General features: G+C 41.4%; 1 protein-coding gene across 1 annotated transcript in view; it reads left to right on the top strand.

Annotated features, from left to right (window-relative positions):
• LOC140732659 (dynein axonemal heavy chain 8-like) overlaps positions 1 to 24474 on the top strand; it is a 704719-nt gene that overhangs the window by 95142 nt on the left and 585103 nt on the right. The window contains exons 14-18 of the mRNA XM_073055352.1: positions 1015 to 1150; positions 2539 to 2726; positions 12555 to 12635; positions 15804 to 15920; positions 20559 to 20678. Coding sequence (XP_072911453.1) covers positions 1015 to 1150; positions 2539 to 2726; positions 12555 to 12635; positions 15804 to 15920; positions 20559 to 20678 — 642 coding nt within the window. The remainder of the gene's footprint in view (positions 1 to 1014; positions 1151 to 2538; positions 2727 to 12554; positions 12636 to 15803; positions 15921 to 20558; positions 20679 to 24474) is intronic.

Here is a 24474-nt window from a genome sequence, read left to right as displayed (position 1 = left end):
CTATAAACTTACTAATTATGCCACATTCATTCAAAGGTTTTAGAAGTACACTGAATGTCAGAGAAATGTATACAATATATCCACGAAAACAGGAGTGCCCCCAAATAATGAATGATAGTTAAATGTAAGAACCCCAAAATCCCCCCAGCTCCCCTCCCTCATATAAGCAACAGCGAAACAACAATCCCTCCTCCCCCACCAACAAAAGTAGCATTGGCACCCACCACCAAGCACTGAAGCATACAGCAAAGACACAGACTTGCAGTTACCCCCAAAGACAACTCGTTCACCCGGTATTCAACATACCAGAGGCTCTCTCCTTAATAAGGGTGCAAGACCGTTTCACAGCGAGAGGGGAGGCATAACAAACAACTCGCTGAGCTGAGCTCTTAGGCTGCATCCTTGGCGTGTCGAATAACGGCCAGTCGTGAAACCCCGAGAGCGGGTTCCGTTCCCACAAAAAAACGTAGTCAGCGTGTAACTCCAGGTCAGGGTCTTCAGAAGAACCCTGAAAGGGAAAAATAAAGGTATTAAAGATGGAAATGAAGCTGTTTCCAAAGATGCAAGCAAAGGAGTTGCCATTCAGCACCATCATAACTAGGCTCTGCCTATGATTCACATCAAATCGTTAATATAAATGACAAACTAAAGGGGACCCCAGCATTGCTCCCTGTGGCACACCAGTGGCTACAGGCCTCTAATCTGACTAACTATCCTCCACTACCTTCACCTGAATCCTGTAATCTGAGTAACTACCCTTCACTACTTTACCTAACTCCTGAAATCTGAGTAACTACCCTCCACTACCTTCACCCGATTCCTCTAATCTGAGTAATTACCTTCCACTACCTTCACCTGACTCCTTCCATGAAGCCAATTTTGTATCCAGTTGCCAGCTCGCCATTGATCCCTTCTGAATTTCAATTATTTTCATGTGTTACTTTCAGTTACATATACTAACTTGAATGATTTGTGTCTAGCCCTGTATTATAAGAAAAATGTTTTATTTAACAGAAAAATTCAGACATTCTAAAAAGCCCGCGGGGCAAGTCTATTGTGCGAAAGTACAACAAAATTGCTTACGTCTTGGTAAAGTTTGAAACTCTGTATTATAAGGCTTGGGTGAAAGAAATTTTAACCATGCAGTATGGTAAGTGATTCATTTTCACAAAACTACAATTATGTTCTGGTAGATTTTTAGCATTGTAACTTTTATGTAATGGAATATATACTGGGAGTTTGATGGTAAGTATACTTTTTTTTGTATTAAAATTTATTTCCATTGCAGTAGTGAGAGATTGCTCTATTGTAAGAACTGTGGTTTAGATGAATAAAAAACAAAAATGCTGTCTCTTGGTGATATCTACTGTGAAGAAGCAGAGCAGTTATTCCCTGTGCCCTGGCTAATAATATCACTCAAAGCCATTAAATTAGATTCTGCAATGTTATTGGTTGTTTGTGGAACCTTGTTATATGAACCAGACCTGATGCAGAGTCACAGCCGGAAATATTGACCATCCCTTTGCCTCTGCAGATGCTGCTTGACTTATTGTTTCTCCAGCAGTTTAGTTTTTGTTCCAGCTTCAGCAGCTTCTCTTGTGTCTTCTTATTACACATGAATTGGCAACCTCATTTCCAAGATTGCAATGGTGACATCACCTGTCAAACCTATTAAACATTTGTGATCTCCCCTCATTCTTCTATTATGAGAGCATTGGCCCAATCAGATTAATCTCCCCTCTAACTTAGTGAACCTTTGGACTCCAATCCTAGCTTTAATATACTCGACACCATGGCATCGCAATGGACTTTAACTTGGGCAAGCACCAAATGTCGTATTTAGGGAAGTTAAACTAGGACAGGAAATGGCAGGGCCTTGGTGAGCGATGTAGAACAGAAAGACCTAGAGGTACAAGTACAAAGTTCCCTGAAAATGGTGACAACAGGGCGGTGAAGAATGTGTTTGGTGCAGATGTTGAAAAGGATTCAGAAAATATTCACAAGGATGTTATTAGAATTGGAAAGGTTGAGTTACAAGGAGAGAGTATATATGCTGGGGCTTTTTCTCCTCAGGAGCGTAGGAAGCTAAGGGGCGACCATACAGAGGCATTTAAAGCCATGAGTGGCACAGATAAGGTGAATGATCATAATCTTTTTCCTAGTGTTGGCAAATTTGAAATGAGAGGCCATAGGTTTAAGTTAAGAGGAGAAAATTTAGAACGGAACTGACTGACAAGTTTTTTTTTGCATAGAGGGTGGTGGATATATGGAAAGGGTTCACCAGAGGAAATCATAGAAGCAGGTACATATGCTGACCCCTGCAATCATTAAGGTTGAGGATATTCTTGGACCCTCCCATTAGTTGTTGCTTAACGTGTTCAAAATGATTTATGGCCACTTGAAGTGAATTACTTTGATGTCTTGTATAAAAATCAATTCTTTCTATAAGCATTCTTTCAGCAGTCTATATTTATTTGAGTGAGATATCGCAACAGTTACATTAATTATCTGATGATTATAAACTAACCTTCCACACAGTGCTGCAAACACCTCTTTTGGTAAGCGATCCAGAGAGTGGAAAAATGAGTATAAACTTTGATCATAGAATTACTGAAGTTCTCCGAGAGGCTAAATGCATGTTAAAGATGGGCCTGGAGGTGCCAGAGATCGCTAAAAGTTTGCTGAAGAATGAGAATACATTGATAGCCAACTATAATTCTTTGGAGGCAAGTTATATTTATGAAGTTACAGTTACAGAATTGTTACAGTATAGACGGCCATTTAGCTCTGCATCCATATTCGCTTTTAGTAGACCTCATGAGTTTGAAGTGTAAAATGTAATTTCTACATAGATATGATTGCCCACCATTTTGATGTTGTTTTGATAGAATGACAAAACCTTATAGCAGATGTTAACTTCATTGTAATTTAAACTGTGTTTCCATCAAACTCTACATTTTATTACTCTGGGCTCCAGTCCATGAAGTCTTTGCATTCATTTCTCTTCCAAGTAAGGTACTCGGGCCTAAGAATCCTGGGTCGCACTTCTATATTTTCTAAATATCAGTTGCTGATCTGATTGGATGGTAATTCAGAGGGTTGGACCAAGAATCTAAAGATATCTGTTTAAGTTCTATGACATTGGGTGGGAATTCAAATTTTTACATAAGACTTAAGAGCTCAAGAAAAAGAAGTGGGAGTGAGCCACTTACTCCATTGAACCTGCTCTGCCATCTATTAAGTTTACAGTTAATTTTCCAACATCATACGATTTTTAGCATTGTCCTCATTTGACTTAAATAAGACAAAGCCTTTAAGAGCCTTCTTAGCCCTTGGGGGGAGTGGGAGAAGGCATTAAAGATTTACTACCCTCTGAATGAAGAAAGTTCTCATTTCAGTCTTAAGTGCCCTGCCCCTGGTTTTGACACCCCAATGAAGGGAACAATACTCCCTGCATCTAGTCTTCAAGATCTTTCAGAATTTTATACACTTCATGAGTTCTCTTCTCATTTTTTTTTTACTGAACTTGAAAGAATAGATCCGATCTATTTAGTATTGCATCAAATGGCAGTCTTAAAGGATTTTCAATGTGGCAAATGCATTCTTTCTGAGGCAAAGAGAACAAAACTGTACACAGTTGCTCTAGGTGCAATCTCAACAAGGCCCTGTCCAATCTCTCACTATTTAATAAATACTCAGCTTTCCTGTTTTGTGCATCAGAATAGATAATGTCACATTTTCCCATGTTATATTGTCCACTAACTCAGCTTGTTGTTATCCTCTTGCAGTCTCTTTACATCTTTCTCTCTATTCACAATTGTTTCTAGTATTATCAGCAAGCTTGTAAAAATGGCAGGTAGGTCCTCTCAGCCAAACCATTCATATAGATTGTGAAAAGATGAGGCTAAGAACCAAGCTGTTGCTACCTCACTGATCATAGATTGCCATTCTGTGGAAACTGTTTAGTCCTCCTACATTGGAGCTGATAATTATTTAAAATAATTTTGAATAGAACAGTTTGTGATTCATAAAGTGATTTAGATGAAGATGTAGATGAGTCTGTTGGTAACTTTGCAAACAATATAGAAATTGTTGGACTTGTGAATAGTGAGGAAGGTTATGAAAGGATACAGCAGGATATAGCTAGGTTAGAAATATGAACAGAGAAGTGTGGACAGTTTAATTTGAACGTGTTGCACTACGGCATATGAAATCCAGGAAGAGATGTACAGTCAAAACATTTGGAGTATCATGAGCAGTTCTCGTTGCTGCTTTACAGGAAGAATGTGAAAATGCAAATGAACTTCATTCAGACGATGGCTGGATTACAGGATGTTAGCTGTAAGGAAGTGTTGGACAAATCTGAATCGTATTCTCTGTGGTGTCGTAGGCTGATGAAAGACTCGAAAGAAAGTTTTAAAAAAAAAGCAATGAATAGATAGGGTAGATAGTCAGAGTATTTTTCCCAGGGTGGAAATGTCAAATAGCTTTAAGGTGAGAGGGAGAACATTTAAAAGAGATGTGTGAGGTACATTATTTTACGCATGATGTGTTGTCAAGGTCCTGGTTGAAGCAGATGTGGTAGTGATGTTTAGAGGCATCTAGATAGGCACACAAATGAGCAGGAAATGTAGAGATGGTGGTCTTGTGCAGGCAAATGGGAATAGTACTATTTGGACTTCCGTTAGGTGCAGACATAGTGGAGTCGTGCTGGGCTGTCTGTGTACTGACTCATCTCTTGTCATATTTTGTTGAAGAAGGGCTGACAGAGAATGGGAGATACATGGCTGCTTTCATAATAAAGGTACTTGGTGTTACTAACCATTACAGATTAAGAGACTGAAATCTCTTTCAATTGATCAGATGTAGTGTTTGCAGCAAAGCACTGCACATTCACTGTTTGACATTTTGTACGATTGTAAAGCTTAACAAAATGGCGTAGAATCTTATACTCTTAATCTACTCTATACAGTACTTTTCCTGTATAGAAGTCTAATTACTTTTCGAATAGTACACTGCTCTTCAGTCAATGTCACCGGTTTCATACCGAGTACATAAATACTGAAGGCAGTGGTAATCTCTGTAATGGCTACTTTGGGAAATCAGGTTGGAATGAGTGACATGCTGCCAGAAGACTCGTGATCAGAAAGGGATCCTTCTTCATGTCTGTCTGGCTCTCCTCTTGGTAGCTTCTTCTCCTGAGTTTTGTTGACTATCAACAGATTGGTTCATTATTGTCACATGTACCAAGGTTTGTCTTGCACACTGTTCAGAAGGATTGATTCCTTACATTGGTGCGTAGAAGTAGTACAAGCTAAAATAATATCAGAATGCAGACTAAAGCATTATAGTTTCAGAGAAGCGCAATGCAGGTAGACAATAAGGTACAAGGTCATATGAGGTCAAGGCTCTGTCGCACAAGGGAAAAGTGCAATAGTCTTGCACTCAGTGGCCACTTTATTAGGTACCTCCTCTACCTACTAAAGTAGCCATTGAGTGTATGTATGCTGCTGTAGCTCATCCACTGAAAGGTTCAATGTGTTGTGCAGTCAGTGATGCTCCTCTGCACACCACCTTTGCAATATATGGTATTGGAGTTACTGTTGCCTTCCTGTCAGCTTGAACCAGTCTGGCCATTCCACTTTGATCCCCCTCATTAACAAGGCATTCCACCCACAAAACTGCCGCTAGCTGTTTTGTTTTCTGTACCATTCCGTGTAAACGGATAAGTCGAGGGATAGAGTTTAAGAGTCGAGAGGTAATGATGCAGCTTTATAAAACTCTGGTTAGGCCACACTTGGAGTAGTGTGTCCAGTTCTGGTCACCTCACTGTAGGAAGGATGTGGAAGCATTGGAAAGGGTACAGAGGAGATTTACCAGGATGCTGCCTGGTTTAGAGAGTATGCATTATGATCAGAGATTAAGGGAGCTAGGGCTTTACTCTCAGGAGAGGAGGAGGATGAGAGGAGACATGATAGAGGTATACAAGATATTAAGAGGAATAGACAGAGTGCACAGCCAGCGCCTCTTTCCCCAGGGCACTGCTGCTCAATACAAGAGGGCATGGCTTTAAGGTTGTTGTAATGTGAGTATTATTAAAAGTAAGTTAATACTAATTGGGAAGCTGTTGGTAGCAAGAGGTGGGATCCGGGGTTGGCGGTGTCTTCCGCTCTTTTTACTCCCAGTATGCATTGTATATAGTTCCTCCACCCATGCCGCACGAGGTACCTGGAAGCCTCTGTATTGTAAATATCGTTTACCATCCCAGATAAAGATGCTCTTTTGGCCATCAAGTTGTCGAGTGGACTTTTTGTAAAGTAGAAGTTACTGCATATTTTTGGTGACGAGGTAAACTGGTTTTGTGGATGTGTCGGCCCTGTTTTCGATCAGGAGCTATGAGCGGGTGAGGAGCTTCATGTTTGGATGGCTACGTTCGGAACGGTCGGTGTGTTCGACGAGCAAATTGAGGAGTGGCCGGAGTATGAGGAAAGGTTGGGCCACTTTTTCTGTGCTAATGGAATTACTGAGGAGGCTAAGAAGCGCTTTATTCTCCTGAGTGTGTGTGGGGCAAAGACGTACAAGCTGATACGGAACTTAGTTGGGCTGCGGAAACCGGGAGAAATTCCATACGACGAACTGGTCAAGCTCGTGGGGAACCACCACAATCCAAAACTTTCGGTGATAGTTCAACGGTTCAAGTTTCACAGCCATGTCTGGAAGCCAGGTTAGTCTGTGGGCGATTTTATGGCCGAGCTTCGGCAGCTTTCGGAGCATTGCAATTTTGGAGCCGTGTTGGATGACATGCTCCATGACAGATTAGTATGCGGCATTAATAATGTTGCCGTACAACGCCGCATGTTGGAGGAAACCCCACCGTTGACTTTCAAGACAGCCCTAGGGATTGCTCAAGGCATGGAGATGGCTGCTGATAATGCCAATGATATACAGAAAGGATATGGGGGGATCACAGTTGACGGCAGTGCTCCAAGTCAGGAGGGAGACTGGTAGACAGGAAAAGCGGGTGGAATGTTTTCGGTGTGGAGGAACGCACTATGCAAATGTTTATAAGTTCAAAGATACTGTCTGCCATGCTTGTAGCAAGAAGGGACATTTAGTTAAAAAGTGCAGGAGTTTAAAGGGTAAGGTTAAGCCTAGGCAGGGGAAAGCTCAACAGACTCAGGCAGCCACACACCACCTAGGAGAAGCAGACGAAGAGGCAGCGGGTCTCTACAACATGTTTGGGGTGGAAACGGATGAGGGACCCTGAACCATATTATGACACAGTCACTGTCAAGGGAAAGGACATAAAGTTAGAGATTGATTCAGGGGCTTCTGCATCGGTCATTAGTGAAGAGACCTACAGGAGGACATGGGGATCCAACCTGCCTCCCATCAGACCATCTAAGCTCAAACTCAGGACCTATACGGGGCAGCCCATACCTCATTTAGGGGTGTTATATGTGGATATTTCGGCCGGGGGCCAGAAGGCTGAAGCCAGGCTGGTGATAGCTAAGCGCAGTGGGCCCAGTCTTTTGGGCCGCGATTGGCTTTGTAAAATCCGGCTCAACTGGCATGAAATTAAGTATGCACACACAATGGAGGACATTCTGCAGAGGTATAGTGACGTTTTTAGGGACGAGCTGGGGACACTGAAGGGTGTGACCATGAAACTATGTCGACCCTGAGGCCACACCACGTTTTTTTAAGCCCAGGTTGGTGCCCTTTGCCATGAAAGGCAAAGTCGAGGCAGAGCTGGAATGGTTACAGGGGCTGGGCATCACTGAGCCCGTCCAGTTTTCAAGGTGGGCCGCTTCTATTGTTCCAGTTTTGAAGGCAGATAAAACGGCGAGGATATGTGGGGACTATAAGCTTACGGTGAATCAGGTCTCTAAGCTGGAGGAGTACCCATTGCCACGGGTGGATTACCTGTTTGCGACCCTGTCAGGGGTTAAGCTGTTCACAAAGCTGGAAATGAGCCACGCTGTGGTGAACGACATATACCTGTCTGGACACGCCCCCTGATGACTGCTCCTGTGTCTCCTCCCACAGACCCCTGTATAAAGGTGATGGAGATCTGAGCCCGGCCTCTCTGTCTCCAGGATGTAGTATAGTGGTCACTCACTGCTTGTTCCTTCTTCCAGTCAATAAAAGCTGATATCTCATCTTTACGTCTCAGAGTGAGTTATTGATGGTGCATCACACGCCTACCAACAGCTGCTGCTCGACGAGGTTTCAAAGGAGTACGTCACCATCAATACGCACAAGGGATTATTCAAATACAGTCACCTGGTGTTTGGAGTGGCGTCTAGCCCCGCCATTTTCCAAAGGACAATGGACTCTTTGCTGCAGGGGATTCCGCATGTAGCAGTGTATCTTGATATTTTGATCACGGGAGCCACGGAGGGGGAGCATCTGGCTAATTTAGAACGGGTGCTGAAGAGACTCTCAGATGCAGGGCTGTGGTTGAAACGTGGAAAGTGTGCGTTCCTGGCTCCGAGTGTGACCTACCCGGGACAGAAGATTGCAGCTGAGGGGCTTTGCCCAGTGGAGGAAAAAGTGAGAGCTATCATGGAAGCCCCAAGCCCCAAGAGCGTCACTGAACTCAGATCATTTTTGGGCATGTGAATTATTATGGCAAGTTTCTTCTGGACCTCTCAAAGGTTTTGGCCCCACTGTATAAGCTGCTTCACAATGACACTAAGTGGCGGTGGGGTGAAGAGCAGGAGAAAGCTTTCAAGAAAATGAAAGAACTCCTGCACTCAGTGAAGCTGCTCATTCACTATGACCCAGACAAGGAGATCACCCTTTCTTGCAACTTTTCGTCCTATGGAGTTGGGGTGGTTCTCTCACACGTAGTGGAGGACCGTTCAGAGAAGCCTATTGGTTTTGCTTCGCATACCCTGACGGCTGCTGAGAAGGGATATTCACAGCTAGACAAAGAAGGTCTGGCCATTGTTTTTGCGGTCAAACATTTTCATCAGTACCTCTATGGACATGCATTCACAATTTATACGGACCATAAACCACTGATGAGCCTTTTTAGGGAGACCAGATGTATCCCACCGCTAGCCTCAGCTAGGATACAGCGTTGGGCTCTCACATTGTCAGCCTACCAGTATACTATCGTGTACAGAGCGGATGGGGATAATGCAAACGCTGATGCGCTGAGTCGACTCCCTTTACCTGAGACGCCTGTTACTACATATGTGCCTCCAGAGACTGTGTTTTCATTGGGGAGGCTGTCCGCGACACCTGTAAAGGTGACCCAGATCAAGCAATGGACAGAGAGGGACCCAGTCCCATCTCAAGTCAAGACTTTCCTTTTACAAGGTTGGCCCAGAGTTGTGGAAGGAGAGGAACTGAGGCCTTAGGCCAAATGCAAGATGGAACTGAGTCTGCAGGATGGTTGCATTTTCTGGGGGGTGAGGGTCATCGTGCCTCCCCCTGGCAGTTCACAGATTGTGGAGGAAATTCATGAGACTCACCCAGGGGTGTCTCGAATGAAAAGCCTTGCAAGATCCTACGTCTGGTGGCCAAGAATAGATCAGGATCTGGAGAACAAGGTAAAATCATGCACGCAATGTCAGAACAATCAGAATATGCCACCACCAGCTCCTTTGCACCCATGGGAGTGGCCAGTCTACCCCTGGTCTAGGCTACATTTGGACTTTGCTGGCCCCTTTATGGGACAGATGTTTCTTGTAACAGTAGATGAGCATTCCAAATGGATCGGAGCTCACATCATGAGCAACATCACAGCCCCCTCAACCATAGACAAACTCAGGCAAGTGTTTGCAGTCCACGGGTTGCCTGACACTCTGGTCAATGATAATGGCCCGATGTTCACCAGTGAGCTGTTCGGTGAGTTAATGTGGCAGAATGGCATTCGTCACATTCGAACGGCCCATTTCCGTCCAGCCTTAAATGGTCTGGCTGAGCAGGCTGTTCAGACAGTGAAGGAAGGCCTGAAGTGGATGACAGGGGACTCTCTTAGTACCCGGCTTTCACGTTTGCTGTTTAAATACCGCCTCACTCCACAGACTATGACTGCACGCACTCCAGCAGAGATGCTGATGGGGCGTAGGCCTAAGTCAAGATTGGACCTGCTGCGCCTGGACATGAAGACAAAAGTGGAGAGAAAGTAGGAAAAGCAGAAGGAGGGACGTGATCAACATATGCGAGAGAGACAGGTAGAACCGGATGACAAGGTCTATGTGAGAAACAATCAGCAATGGCTACCTTGGGTTATTCTTAAGCAGAGTGGTCCAGTCTCCTATGTTGTTAAGCTGACTGACGGGTGTGTTTTCCGCAGACATCAGGACCATGTGCGCCTGCATCATGATTCCGGCTCAGAGGTAGACAGTTCCATGGAGTTTCCAATGGTGAGACAGACTACTGGGGAAGCATGTCCACCAGTGACTTTGCTAGAGGGAGACACACTGGCAGAGGGGGCAGAGTCCCCTGAAGAGGATGGACATTCTCATGCGGACACACAGACCCCTCTCGTGTCCCCAACACTAGATCCACCCAAAACATCCTCACCAGCGGTGCCTGCTGGGTCACCGGGGGTAGTGCGTAGATCGCAGCGCCCTCACAAACCTCCTGACAGACTGAATCTTTGATTGGACAGTTTCTTCTGTTGTTAGATTGAATTGAATTTGCTTTTTTTTTTTAAGGTCTTTTTGTATTGGTAACCTGTGGCTAACGATACCACTGTTTTTATTTCCCAGTTCTTCTATATTTGGGGAATGTTGGATTTTAAAGGGGAAGAAGTGTTGTAATGTGAGTATTATTAAAAGTAAGTTAATACTAATTGGGAAGCTGTTGGTAGCAAGAGGCGGGATCCGGGGTTGGCGGTGTCTTTACTTCCGCTCTTTTTACTCCCAGTATGCATTGTATATAGTTCCTCCACCCAGGCCGCACGAGGTACCTGGAAGCCTCTGTATTGTAAATATCGTTTACCATCCCAGATAAAGATGCTCTTTTGGCCATCAAGTTGTCGAGTGGTCTTTTTGTAAAGTAGAAAGGTAAGGGGTGGGAAGTTCAAGGGGGATATTAGAGGAAGGTTTTTTTCACTCGGAGAGTGGTTGGTGTGTGGAATGCACTGCCTGAGTCAGTGGTGGAGGCAGATACACTAGTGAAATTTAAGAGACTACTAGACAGGTACATGGATGAATTTAAGGTGGGGGGTTATATGGGGGGCAGGGTTTAAGGGTCGGCACAACATTGTGGGCTGAAGGGCCTGTACTGTTCTATGTTCTAACTATAGAGACTTGTGAATGAAAATCTCATGAGATCAATAGTTTCTGAGATATTCAAACCACCTCATCTGGCACCAACAATCATTCCATAGTCAAAGTCACTTAGATCACATTTCTTTCCCATTCTAATGTTTGGTCTGAACAACAACTGAATCTCTTGACTGTGTCAGCTGTTATGTATTGAATTGCTGCCACATGATTGGTTGATTATTTATTTGTATTAATGAGGAGGTGTACAACTGTACCTAATGATGTGGATATTGAGTTTCGAATGGCGGGGTAGAAGCTGTCCCTGGTACTGGTAGTATATGTTTTCAGGCATTTGTATCTTCTGCCTGATGGGAGAGGGGAGAAAAGAGAATGGCCCAGGTGGGTGGGGTCTTTGGTTATCCTGACAGCTTTACTAAAGCAGCAGGAAGTCCAGACGGAGTCCATGGAAGGGAGGCTGGTTTCCATGATATGTCCACAATTGTCCACAATTCACTGTAGTTTCTTATGATTATAGACAGAGCAGTTTTCATACCAAGCTATGATGGACCTGGATAGGTGCAACAATAAAAATATTGAGGGTTAAAACAAACATGCCAAACTTCTTTAGCCTCCTGAGGAAGTAGAGGCACTGGTGAGCTTTCTTGGCCATGGGATCTTTTGTGGTTGGACCAGTGCAGGCTATTGGTGATGTTTGCTCCTCACCTTCAGCACCATTGGTGTAATCAGGAGCATGTGCACTGCCCCCTTCCTGAACTCAATGATCAGTTGTTTTGTTTGCTGACAAATGGAACTAGCAATATTCTAAACCTTGCCATGTTTGGAGCTAGGTTAATCGTTGGGGAGAAGCAGCAAAGAAGTCTTTGATGCAAAAGATTGAACTTTAAAGAGCCCTAGAATATTGTATGGAAAACAATCAAAAAAGTTCACTAAAAGTGACAGGCACTTCATATACATATATTCATTCTGTTGAGATTTACTCCATGTATGTCCTTATACCAAAAATTATATTCACATCACCAAGGCTGACATTTTTGGATCCAATTACAAAGAACTTTAAAGATAAGCATAGTGCACACCAGTTTCTAGATCTCCATCTTCAATCTAACCACTGCCCTTCACTGCATTTTAATTTAGTATTGCTTTCCTGAAGGAAAAAAACTCCTTTTCTCGGAGATTGTAATAGCCACTTATCAGTTGATGTAATAGTCATGTCAGTTTCAGCATTGTTATTCTAGTGAACTCAAATTAAAATTGATTTGTGATTTTATTCTTTCAATTATGTTTTTTTATTCCAATAATCAGTACATTCTTCAAAAATTTGAGAGTGTGTGTCAAGGAATTCCTCCTGAATTTTTGATGTTAATTGCACCTAAAATTAAAAAGGTGAGTAATAAAACTGTATTACTAAAATGAATAGAATTAGATTGATGGAACCTGCTATTTTGTTATGTTCAGGATTTTGAGAATCTCCTGTGTCATTGTCTTTAGTATTTAGTTAATAAGCGAGTTTGAGTAATTTAGCTTTACACCTAATTAGATTGGATTCCTCCTCCTGAAATCAATAATCAGCTCCTTGGTCTTGCTGACATTGAGCAATAAATTGTTGTTATGGCACCAGTCAGCCAGATTTTCAATCTCCCTCCTATATGCTGATTAATCACCACCTTTGATTGGTCTATGACAGTACTTGAATGCAGCATTGGAGCTGTTGTCATAAATGTAAAACAAGTGGCTAAGCACATAGCCTTGTGATGTGCCTGTGCTGACAGAGATCATGGAGGAGATATTGCCAATCTGAACTGACTGGGGTCCGCAAGTGAGTAAATGGAAGATCGAATTGCACAAGAATGTATTGAGGCCAAGGGCTTGAAGCTTATTCATTAGTTTTGAGGGGATGATAGTATTGAATGCTGAGCTGTAGTCAATAAAGAGCATCCTGATGTAGATAGATAGATAGATACTTTATTCATCCCCATGGGGAAATTCAACTTTTTTCCAATGTCCCATACACTTGTTGTAGCAAAACTAATTACATACAATACTTAACTCAGTAAAAAATATGATATGCATCTAAATCACTATCTCAAAAAGCATTAATAATAGCTTTTAAAAAGTTCTTAAGTCCTGGCGGTAGAATTGTAAAGCCTAATGGCATTGGGGAGTATTGACCTCTTCATCCTGTCTGAGGAGCATTGCATCGATAGTAACCTGTCGCTGAAACTGCTTCTCTGTCTCTGGATGGTGCTATGTAGAGGATGTTCAGAGTTTTCCATAATTGACCGTAGCCTACTCAGTGCCCTTCGCTCAGCTACCGATGTTAAACTCTCCAGTACTTTGCCCATGACAGAGCCCGCCTTCCTTACCAGCTTATTAAGACGTGAGGCGTCCCTCTTCTTAATGCTTCCTCCCCAACACGCCACCACAAAGAAGAGGGCGCTCTCCACAACTGACCTATAGAACATCTTCGGCATCTCACTACAGACATTGAATGACGCCAACCTTCTAAGGAAGTACAGTCGACTCTGTGCCTTCCTGCACAAGGCATCTGTGTTGGCAGTCCAGTCTAGCTTCTCGTCTAACTGTACTCCCAGATACTTGTAGGTCTTAACCTGCTCCACACATTCTCCATTAATGATCACTGGCTCCATATGAGGCCTAGATCTCCTAAGATCCTAATAGATGTATGCATCTTTGCTGTCCAGGGTTGAGTGAAGAGTCAATAAGATGGCATCTGCTGTGGACCTGTTGTTTCAGTAGGCAAGTTGGAGTGGATCTAAGTCACTCCTCAGTCAGGAGTCCATATGTTTCATCCCCAACCTCTCGAAACACTTAATGATTATGGATGTAAGTCCTTCTGGACGTTGGTCATTGAGGCAGGTTACTATGCTGTTCTTAGGCATGGTATAGGTGAAGTCTGCTTGAAGATGTGGTTACCTGAGTTTGCTAGAGCAAGAGGTTAAAGATCTCAGTGAACATTTCAGCTAGTTGATCAGCACAACTCTTTAGTGCTTGGCTGGGTAACCTGTCTGGATCATATGCTTTTCATGGGTTCTCCCTCCTGAAGGCTGCTCGAATGTAATCCTCTGAGACTAAAATTATAGGATCATTGGGGGCTGTGGGAGCTCATGATGGTTCCTCCATGGTTTGACGGTCAAAACAAGCATAGAAGGCATTGTGCTCAAGCCTTTTCATCAGTTATGTCGCTTGATTTTAATTTGTAAGCGGTACTAGCATTCAAGCCCTGCTACAACTGTCAAGCATCCTTTGTTGATTCAAGTTTTGACTGGAATTGCCACCTTGGCCATAAGGTGACTTTCCATAGATCGTACCTGGCCCTTTTGTAACTTACTTGGTCACTAGACTTGTATGATTCTCATATGGCCCTCAGCAAATTGTGAATCTTATGGTTCATCCAGGGATTCTGTCCCAACCAGGTTTTGTGGGGACACACTCACTTACAACTGTTTAAATAAAGTCTGTGACAACCATGGTGCATTCATTCAGAGTTAAGTCGGCAGAGTTCTTCATAAGATCATGAAATCTGTGGATCATTAAATTGATTTAAAAGTATATTGCTCAAAGGGAAATTGCATGATGCAGGTTTCAGTGAGGTATATTTAGAAGTATGTAGCCCATGGAATTCTGCCGTGGTTCACTAGCACCATCTTTTTGATGGTGTCTTTCTATAGTTCATATTTATTGTCTTAACCTATTGTCTGGGAATTTATGTCCAATGCCACTAAGAAGTTTCTGCATAAGAGAGCCACAGAAAATTTATTGGATTTCTTTTTACTCACTCACTGAAGTTAATTCACCTGCACCTCTTCGTCTCTGCTCTTACCTTTAAATCACACTTGTTCTCCATTCAGTCAGAGATCGTAGCACAGAAACAGGCTCTTTGGCTCTCAACGTCTATGCTGACTGTGATACCAAATTAAACTGATCCCATCTGCTTGCACATGATCCATATCCCTTCATTCTTTTCATGTTTATGTGCTTGTCTAAAAGCCTCTTAAACGTTGCTGTTGTATTAGCTTCCAGCACTTACCACACTCAGTGTGAAAAGAAAACTTGCCTTGTAAATCTTTAAATTTTCCCTCTCTCACCCTAAAACAATATACTTTGGTCATTTGCATTTCTACAGCAGGTCAAAAACTGATTATCTATCATATCTAGGCCTCTCATAATTTTATAAGCTACCTTTGACGATCCAAAGGAAAAAAATCTAAATTTGTCCAGTCTCTTAAAGAATTAAATCTATCCCATGCATTGTTTCATTTCTCCTTTCCCCCACTTTATACTTGTGTGGTCACTATTATTTTCAGTTCTAATGAGAAACCAACTTGAAATATCAATTCTGTTTCTTTTCCTGCAGATGATATATGACCCTGAGTATATCTGATTCTTTGTACCTTTAATAATATGCTTTAGATTTTGCATTAGTACAAGATTATTTGTCTAATATGCATATTATATAATAAAGATAATAGTAAACCAGCTGAAGAAGCATACATGTGCTCTGATTCAATCTCCCGTGTTTCTTTCCTTTAGATTGAGTCTATTCTGAGACAAGGAATCACTTTACTGAACTGGTCATCTGTGACACTCAAAAAATTCTTCTCTAATGCGAATACAGCTATAGATGAATTAGTCATGTTTTTAAAGACTGTAAGTAGGTTCCTCTCAAACTTTAATTTTTTTGAATAATCGTGGGTAACAGATTAGTGAAGAAGAAATGTGATCTATATTAATTTAATTGCAAAGCAAACATTTGTATCACTGAAGACATTATTTTTCATATTTATCCTGAATATTTTTTCAGTGTCTTGTGATGCTTGTTGCATGTAGTTCACGTCTCAGAAGCATATGCAAGGGCAAACGTCACTGCCGTCAAGTAATCCTTAAATTTTGAGTTAGGTATGCAGTTTTGATCTAAAAAATGCCCTTTTCCTCAACAGAGAAAAGTCTACACTAGGTGCAATGAATCTTACTGATATCTGCCTTTTCCAAGAAGTGGATCTGGAGATATAGGAGATAACTTGCATCTTCCAGGGTCTTCCATGACCTTTATCATCTGAACTATGTGGTGCAGTGGAAACTGTTTGGTACAGGACCTTAATCTTATGAGTATTGAGCATAAGACCCATTTTCTAGTATAATTTAGTGAAAGTATCAGTGCATGTTCTTATAGGTGGAGCAATTTTTCAGAGCTAATGGCTTTGTCAAGGGCAGGTCGTGACTTACAACCCTGACTGAATTTTTTTGAGGATGTGACTTAACACATTGATGAAGGAAGAGCAGTAGATGTGTATATGGATTTCAGCAAGGCATTTGATAAAGTACCTTGGCTTATTGAGAAAGTAAGGAGGCATGGGATCCAAGGGGACATCGCTTTGTGGATCTAGAACTGGCTTGCCCACAGAAGGCAAAGAGTGGTTGCAGAAGGATCATATTCTGCATGGAGGTCAGTCACCAGTGTAATGCCTCAGGGATCTGTTCTGGGACCACTTCTCTTTGTGATTTTTATAAATGACCTGGATGAGGAAGTGGAGGGATGAGTTAGTAAGTTTGCTGATGACAGAAAGGTTAGAGGTGTTGTGGATAGTGTGGAGGGCTGTCAGAGGTTACAGCGGGACATTGATAGGATGCAAAACTGGGCTGAGAAGTGGCAGATAGTGTTCAACCCAGATAAGTGTGAAGGGGTTCATTTTGGTAGGTGAAATATGATGGCAGAATATAGTATTATAGGTAAGATTCTTGGCAGTGTGGAGGATCAGTGGGAACTTGGGGTCCGAGTCCATAGGACACTCAAAGCAGCTGCTCAGGTTGACTCTGTGGTTAAGAAGGTGTACGGTGTATTGGCCTTCATCAATCATGGAATTGAATTTATGAGCTGAGAGGTAATGTTACAGCTATATAGGATCCTGGTCAGACCCCACTTGGAGTACTGTGCTCAGTTCTAGTCACCTCACTACAGGAAGGATGTGGAAGTCATAGAAAGGGTGCAGAGGAGATTTACAAGTATGTTGCCTGGATTGGGGAGCATGTCTTATGAGAATAGGTTGAGTGAACTCGGACCTTTTCTCCTTGGAGCAAAGGAGGATGAGACGTGAACTGATAAAGGTGTACAAGATGATGAGAGGCATTGATTGTGTGGATAGTCAGAGGCTTTTTCCCAGGGCTGAAATGGTTGCCACAAGAGGACACAGGTTTAAGGTGCTGGGAAGTTGGTACAGAGGAGATGTCAGGGTTAAGTTTTTTACTCAGAGAGTGGTGAGTGCATGGAATGGGCTGCCAGTAACGGTGGTGGAGCCGGATATGATGGGGTCTTTTAAGAGGCTTTTAGATAGGTACATGGAGCTTAGTAAAATAGAGGGCTATAGGTAAGCCTAGTAATTTCTAAGGTAGGGACATGTTCGGCACAACCTTGTGGGCTGAAGGGCCTGTATTGTGCTGTAGGTTTTCTATGTTAAACCTACAATGACTACACACCAGAATCAAGGTCTCCTGAGCCACAGTAGTATTGAAATGATGTTTGCTTACATATTGCTTTGAATTAGACATTGCTGATCCATTCACCAATACATATGAGACAGAGGCCTTTACGTTCAACAACCATGAGACCAAATTCTTTTATCAGCCCACCTCAGTTGTATCACAGAACCCTCTTGCAATAAAGGTCCACAGAAAGACTATGAAAAACATGAACCACCTTCCATATCTCAGAAAGTTACCCCTGGGCAAAGGGAGACATTGAGGATGACATTTATCGTCTGCTTCACAATCCCAGCGGTCTTTGGTTGATTGAGGAGAAGGGTGTTTGAAGATGAAGAGCTCAAACCTAGCACAAAATTTATGGTCTACCAGGCAGCTGCGATGCCTGTTCTCTGACTACCTAGTGCAGAGATTTCAACGGACTGGAAAAATATCACCAATACTTTTCTGGAAAAACCTCCAACTTCATTGGAATGATAATGAATTAACATCCATGTGCTGTTTCCAGGCCAACATTTCTGGCATTGTGCAAGTGTTATCATTCCAATGCCAGAAACAAGACTCCTGGTATAGATAAAATTCAGAACTCTGGGGAAGAGATTACAGTTAGACAAGAGGAGAACAATACAAGAATATTCTTAAAGCCCTCATCATTAGACAGAAATTTGATATAAGGTATAAGGGCAGAATTTGGCCATTTGGCCCATCATGTCTACTCTACCATTTCAACATGGCTGATCCATTTCCCTCTCAACTTCATTCTCCTGCCTTCTCCCCTTAACCTTTCATATCCTGGCTAATCAAGAACCTATCAAACTCTGCTTTAAATACTCCCACAGCCATCTGTGGCAACAAATTCCATAGATTCACCTCTAGCTAAAGAAATTCCTCCTTATCTCTGTACTAAATGGACATCCCTCTATTTTGAGGCTGTTCCTTCTGGTCCTAGACTCTCCCACCATAGATAAGATCCTCTCCACATCCACTCACTTTGAGCCTTTCAACATTCAATAGAGTTAATGAGATCCCCCTTCTTTGTCCTAAATTCCAGCGAGTAAAGACACAAGCCACCAATTGCTCCTCATACGATAAACCCTTCATTCCCAGAATCATTCTTGAGAACCACCTCTGAACCTTCTCCAGCATCAGCACATCCTTTCTTAATTAAGGGGCCCCAAACTGCTCATAGTACTCCAAGTGAGGCCTCACTAGTGCTTTATAAAGCCTCAGCGTTATATCCTTGTTTTTATGTCCCCACTATAACAATAATATAGGATGAATTTCAGCAAAAGCACCACTGATGTGATTCAGGAAGGTGGTTCACCACCAATTAGTTCCTGCCTTTCCCAGTGTTACATACAACCCACCAGAAAAATGAAAAAGGAGGAAGCAGAAGATTAATTTTTCATTTACCACTGACCTTGCTTTATTTGTTCAGTAGTCACTTACCTATGCTAGTTTCACCTTTGGCTTGAGGTAGTAAACCATGAATAGAGTTTATTCTTGCTGTTTGTAGCTTCCTAGCACCTTCCATGACTTGTGCACTGAAAGACATTTTCAGTGATCTATATTGCACTGAGAGATGGATCCTGCAGGGCAAAGGCTATCTTATAATTTCGTAGTGTCTCGTACTAGTTCACACTCCTGCTGTGTTGACTGAGTGGAGGTAGATTGAAAGCCTTGCAGGTGCACTAGGTCCCTTTGATCTTCAATACCAGGAAAAAAGTTAAGTCTGTATTTATTACATGAACAGTTATTGCAGAACAGATCGCAGTCATTCACTGCCAACAATGAACTGTGGTTTTGTCATTAATCACTTTACCCTGTGTGTAATTTGGCTATCAACCCTTTTACCACTGGAAATAATATCTAGTTATTTACTCTTTTGAATACCTGTGTTAACTTCTGTTAAATTTCTTTACCTTTTACCCTCTCTGACAAAACAATCTTAGCTTCTTTGATGTCTTCAAAGAATTAAAATTCCATATCTTTGCATTGCAATCCATTTAGTCCCTGAGACCTTGATATTTTTCCTGCCCAGAATTGAGCACTGTTCTGCAAATGAGCCTAGCCAGTATTTAGTTTTGCTTAGATCCCTTGCATTTGTATTCATGTTTCGATTACTGAAACTTGGGATCCATTTGATGTTATTCTCAGTTAGTTTTGCCATAGTTTCATACAGGTGTATTCTCTCTGTAAAATATAGTAAGTAGAATTACAGCCCTGGACTAGACCCTCTGCCCATGATATTTGTGCCAACTAGGATACCAGTTTAAACTGCATATGTGCCTGTGTTGTATTCCTCTATTCCCTGACTGTTCATGTGTCTTTCTAAAATGCTTTTAAATGTTGTTGTCTTACCTGCTTTACCCATTTCCTTAACGGCACATTCCAGGAATCTATCATGCTCTCTGTTTTAAAAAAAAAAAGAAAGCTTGCTTGTAATGTTTTAACTTTCTCACTCTCATCTTAAAGCTGTAGTTTCTAGCACTTGACATTTCTATCATAGGCAAAATACTCTTAACTAACAACCCTATCTATGCCTCTCATACTTTTATACACTTGTATCAGGGAGTTCCTCAACCTCTGGTGCTCTAGGGAATACCGTGCAAGTTTGCCCAACCTCTCCTCAGAGCTGATACCCTACAACCCAGTTAATGCCTTCATGAACTTTCTCCAAAGCCTCCATATTCTTCTTGTGAGATAGTGATCAAATATGCAACCCGTTTTGTTTATTTTGGCTCTACTTTCCAAGCATGTTGACAAAATATTAGTGTTATATATTACAAAACTGTAAATTGTTGGTTTCAGCTAGCTGATTTGCAGGAGACACAAATAAACGGTGAATTGGCTGAAATAGCATCAAACATTATTATCCACCTACCAGAAGATTATACACTGACAATGGAAGACATGCTTAAGTATAATGAGGTAATATTACTTGATTTATTTTTAGAACTTTCAGTTTAAATTAAATTAAAGAGCGTTGGCAAGTATTTTGCATTAATCCAAGATTGCAAATGAAAGTTGGATAAAGACAAATTGTTTTTGTCAAATTTAATATACTTTTTTGAAGAGACTGTTTTGATAAATTTAGGAAGTGGTGTAGCTGTGTGTATTTATGGATGTTCATTTGATACTTAAAAAAATTTATCAACAATTGTGAAATCATATTCATTCTTAAGCACAACAAAGAGATTTAACACATTAACACATTTTACTCAGAATAGAATGGTACTGATTGTTATGAACCGAGTTTTTGCAGTATGATGAAATAGGAAGCTGTTGTCTCTTGGTTAATTCACATTTGATTTATATTCTAAAGGTCTGGACTGCTGTTTTAGAGTTTAGAGACAAATTCTACCTTGGCAACTGGGATGAACTAAATAATCTGGAATATGTGTAATAACAGGCATAAAAGTATCATATTGTCCACTAATTATTTTGTAACATTCTTTAGAAACAAAAACTTGTTATCTAATCTGGCCTTGGTAAATGTAGAATATTCGAACTAACCAAATAAAGTCAGTGACAACCATCCTTGCAGCATGACTGATTGTTGCATCTGTAAGCCGTAAAGTCATTGTACAGTGGTGCTAGGAAGTTTGGGAACCCTGTATTCTCTTTATTTTTGCCTAAATATGACCTAAAATGTGATTAGATCTTCATGTAAGTCCTAAAACTGGATAAGGAAAACCAAATTAATTAAATAACATAAAAAACATAATACTTGTTGATTTATGTATTGAGAAAAATGATCCAATAATACATGTATTTGTTGGAAGAAGTGTGTGAACCTCTGGGGTAATGCTTTCTACAGATGTTATTAGGATTCAGGTGTTCCAGCCAATGAGATGAAATTGGAGATGTGGGTTATAAAAAAGACACACAAAGTCAGGTTACTGACAGAGCCTGCTCTTCTCAAGATAGATAGTGTATGTGCACTATGCCTTGATCATAGAACCTTAAGAGGAAGAATTGTAGAGCTGCATGAAGCTGGAAATGGCTACAAAAGCATTTCTAAAGAGCTGAGTGTTCATCAATTCACAGTAAGAGAAATTGTCTGCAAATGGAGGAAATTCGGTGCTGTTACAACTCTCGCTAGGAGTGGGCATCCTGCAAAGATCACACCAGGAGCACAACATGCAATGCTGAAGGAGGTGAAAAAGAACCCAAAGGTAACAGGAAAAGTCCTGCAGAAATCTCTAGAACATGCTAAAGTCTGTGTTCATGTGCCCACTATATGAAAACCACTAAAGAAGAATGGTGTTCATGGAAGGACACCATGGAGGAAACCACTACTCTCCAAAAAAAATATTGCTCTCAAGTTTGCAAAAGGACCACCTGGATGTTCTACAATGTTCTGTGGACAGATGAGACAAAAGTTGAACTTTTTGGCAGAAATATTCATTCCTATGCTTGGATCAAGATACTTTTTAGGGGAATGTTAGGGTAGCAGTCTGTCACCTGAAGCTTAATAGAAGTTGGATAATGCAACAAGACAATGATCTGAAAGATAAGAGTAAATCAACAACCGAATAGTTTAAAAAGAAGAAAATTAGTGTTGTGGAAAGTCCTGATCTTAATCCTATTGAGTGTTGTGGAAGCACCTGAAGCAAGCAGTTTATGCAAGGAAGTGCATCAACATCCCAGAGTTGAAGCAGTTTTGTAAGGAGGAATGGCCTAAAATTCCTCCAAGCTGATATGCAGGACTGATCAACAGTTACCAGAAATGTTTGGTTAACGTTATTGCTGTACAAGGGGGTCACACCGGTTACTGAAAGCAAAGGTTCACATACTTTTTTCAACAACTACATGTAAAATTGGATAATTTTTCCCCTCAATAAATAAATGAACAAGTGTAATGTTTCTGTGTTATTTACTTAATTGAGTTCTCTTTATCCAGTTTTAAGACTTGAAGATCTGATCATCTTTTAAGTCATATTTATGCAGAAATAGAGAAAATTCTACAAGATTCACAAACTTTCTAGCATCACTGTAAGTGAAAGGAAAACAATTCCATTAGTTGGAGTGCCAGCCAATTCAGTCTCAGGACCCCCTCAGCCAAAAAGGAAGATATTTATTGAGGTTTGCAGTGTCTAGTCTTTCTTTGCAGAAAGTGAAACAGTTTGTGCTTGAATGCTGCAAACTTTATATAACTTGTCAAGGACTGATTAGCAGTACCAGATAGCGATCTCTTCAATCGTAAATCTTAATCATCTGCCTGCTTCCCTCATCCTCAGTTCTGACAAATGATCTTCTACCTGAAATGTTAACTGGCTCTCTTTTCAATGATACTGCATAACTTGCTCAGTGTTTATAGTATTTTCTATGCTTTCTTTCAGATTTATAGCATTTGCAGTAATTCTTTATTGTCCTTAAGCATGCAGTAGTTGCTACAATCCATAAATAAACCACCTGCAACATCTAGTAATTACTCTTGATTAGAAGAACAACTGAACTGATCACACAAATATTGTGGCAGGCCAGAAACCGGATATTCAGAGGCACATGGTTCACTCCTGACACACCATCTATAAAGCACAAATCAGAAGTGCAATCAGGTATATTCCATCTGCCTTGACAAATGCAACTTCAGTAATACTCAAGAGTTCAACACCATTGTGGGTTTAGTAATCTACTTCCACCACCTCCCTTCACAGGTGCATTATGTCTGCTGCGTGTGTCATCTACAAAACCCACTGCAGTATCAGACTAAGACTCTTTCAGCAGAGGCTGCTAAACTGTGGCTTTTACTAGAAAGTCAAGGGCACCAGCACTTGAAAGTTCCCATTCAAGTCATAAACAGTTCTGACTTGAAAATGTTGGTTTATTGTTGTTACACATACACATTGAGGTAGTACAGTACAAGGAAAGAGCAACAGCAGAGTGCAGAATGTACTGTCACTATTGCAGACAAACATTAGTATCATCAGACAAAAGGTGCAAAGCCATGATAAGGCAATATGTGAGGTCTCAAGTCCATCTTGTGGTACAATATATCCATTCAATAGTATTATAACACTAAGATTGAATTTTATGGTGTGTACTTCCATGCTTTTGTATCTTCTACTCGTTGGGCGGTGGAGAAGAGAAAATGTTGGGGAGTGGGAGGAATCTTTGATTATGTTTTGGAGTCAGAGCATTAGAGCATGGAAACAGCTTTCAGCCCAACTAGCCCATAACTCTGCAAGCGGCAGCCTTCCATGTACCTGTCCAAATGGCTCTTAAATGTTGTAATTGTACCCACTTTGACAATCACTTCTGGCAGCTCGTTCCAAACACTCACTACACTCTGTGTAAAGTAATTACCTCACAGGTCTCTTTGAAATCTCTCTCCTCTTCAGTTGTATTTATGCTCATTGGTTTTGGACTCCCCGACCTTGAGCGAAAGAATCAGAAACAGAATCAAGCATAATATCACTGTGATATTTCATGAAATTTGTGGTTTTGCAGAGCCAGTACAGTGCAATCCATAAATAAATTATAAACTTCTGGGTGATGGAGATCCTTGAAGGTGGGTGCCACCTTTTTGAGGTATCACCTTTTGAAGATATCCTTAATGCCGAAGAACCTGGAGTCCACATGGAGCTGGCTAGGCTTGCAGTCATTTGCAGCTTTTCCTGATCCTGTGCAGAGGCCACTCCATACCAGATGGTGATGCAACCAATTGGAATGCTCTTCACTGTACCTCTAGAAACTTGCTGGAGTCTGGTGCCGTACTAAA

This window comes from Hemitrygon akajei, chromosome 9 (genome assembly GCF_048418815.1).
Source record: "Hemitrygon akajei chromosome 9, sHemAka1.3, whole genome shotgun sequence".
NCBI lineage: Eukaryota > Metazoa > Chordata > Chondrichthyes > Myliobatiformes > Dasyatidae > Hemitrygon > Hemitrygon akajei.
This window is presented reverse-complemented; position numbering and strand designations above follow the sequence as displayed.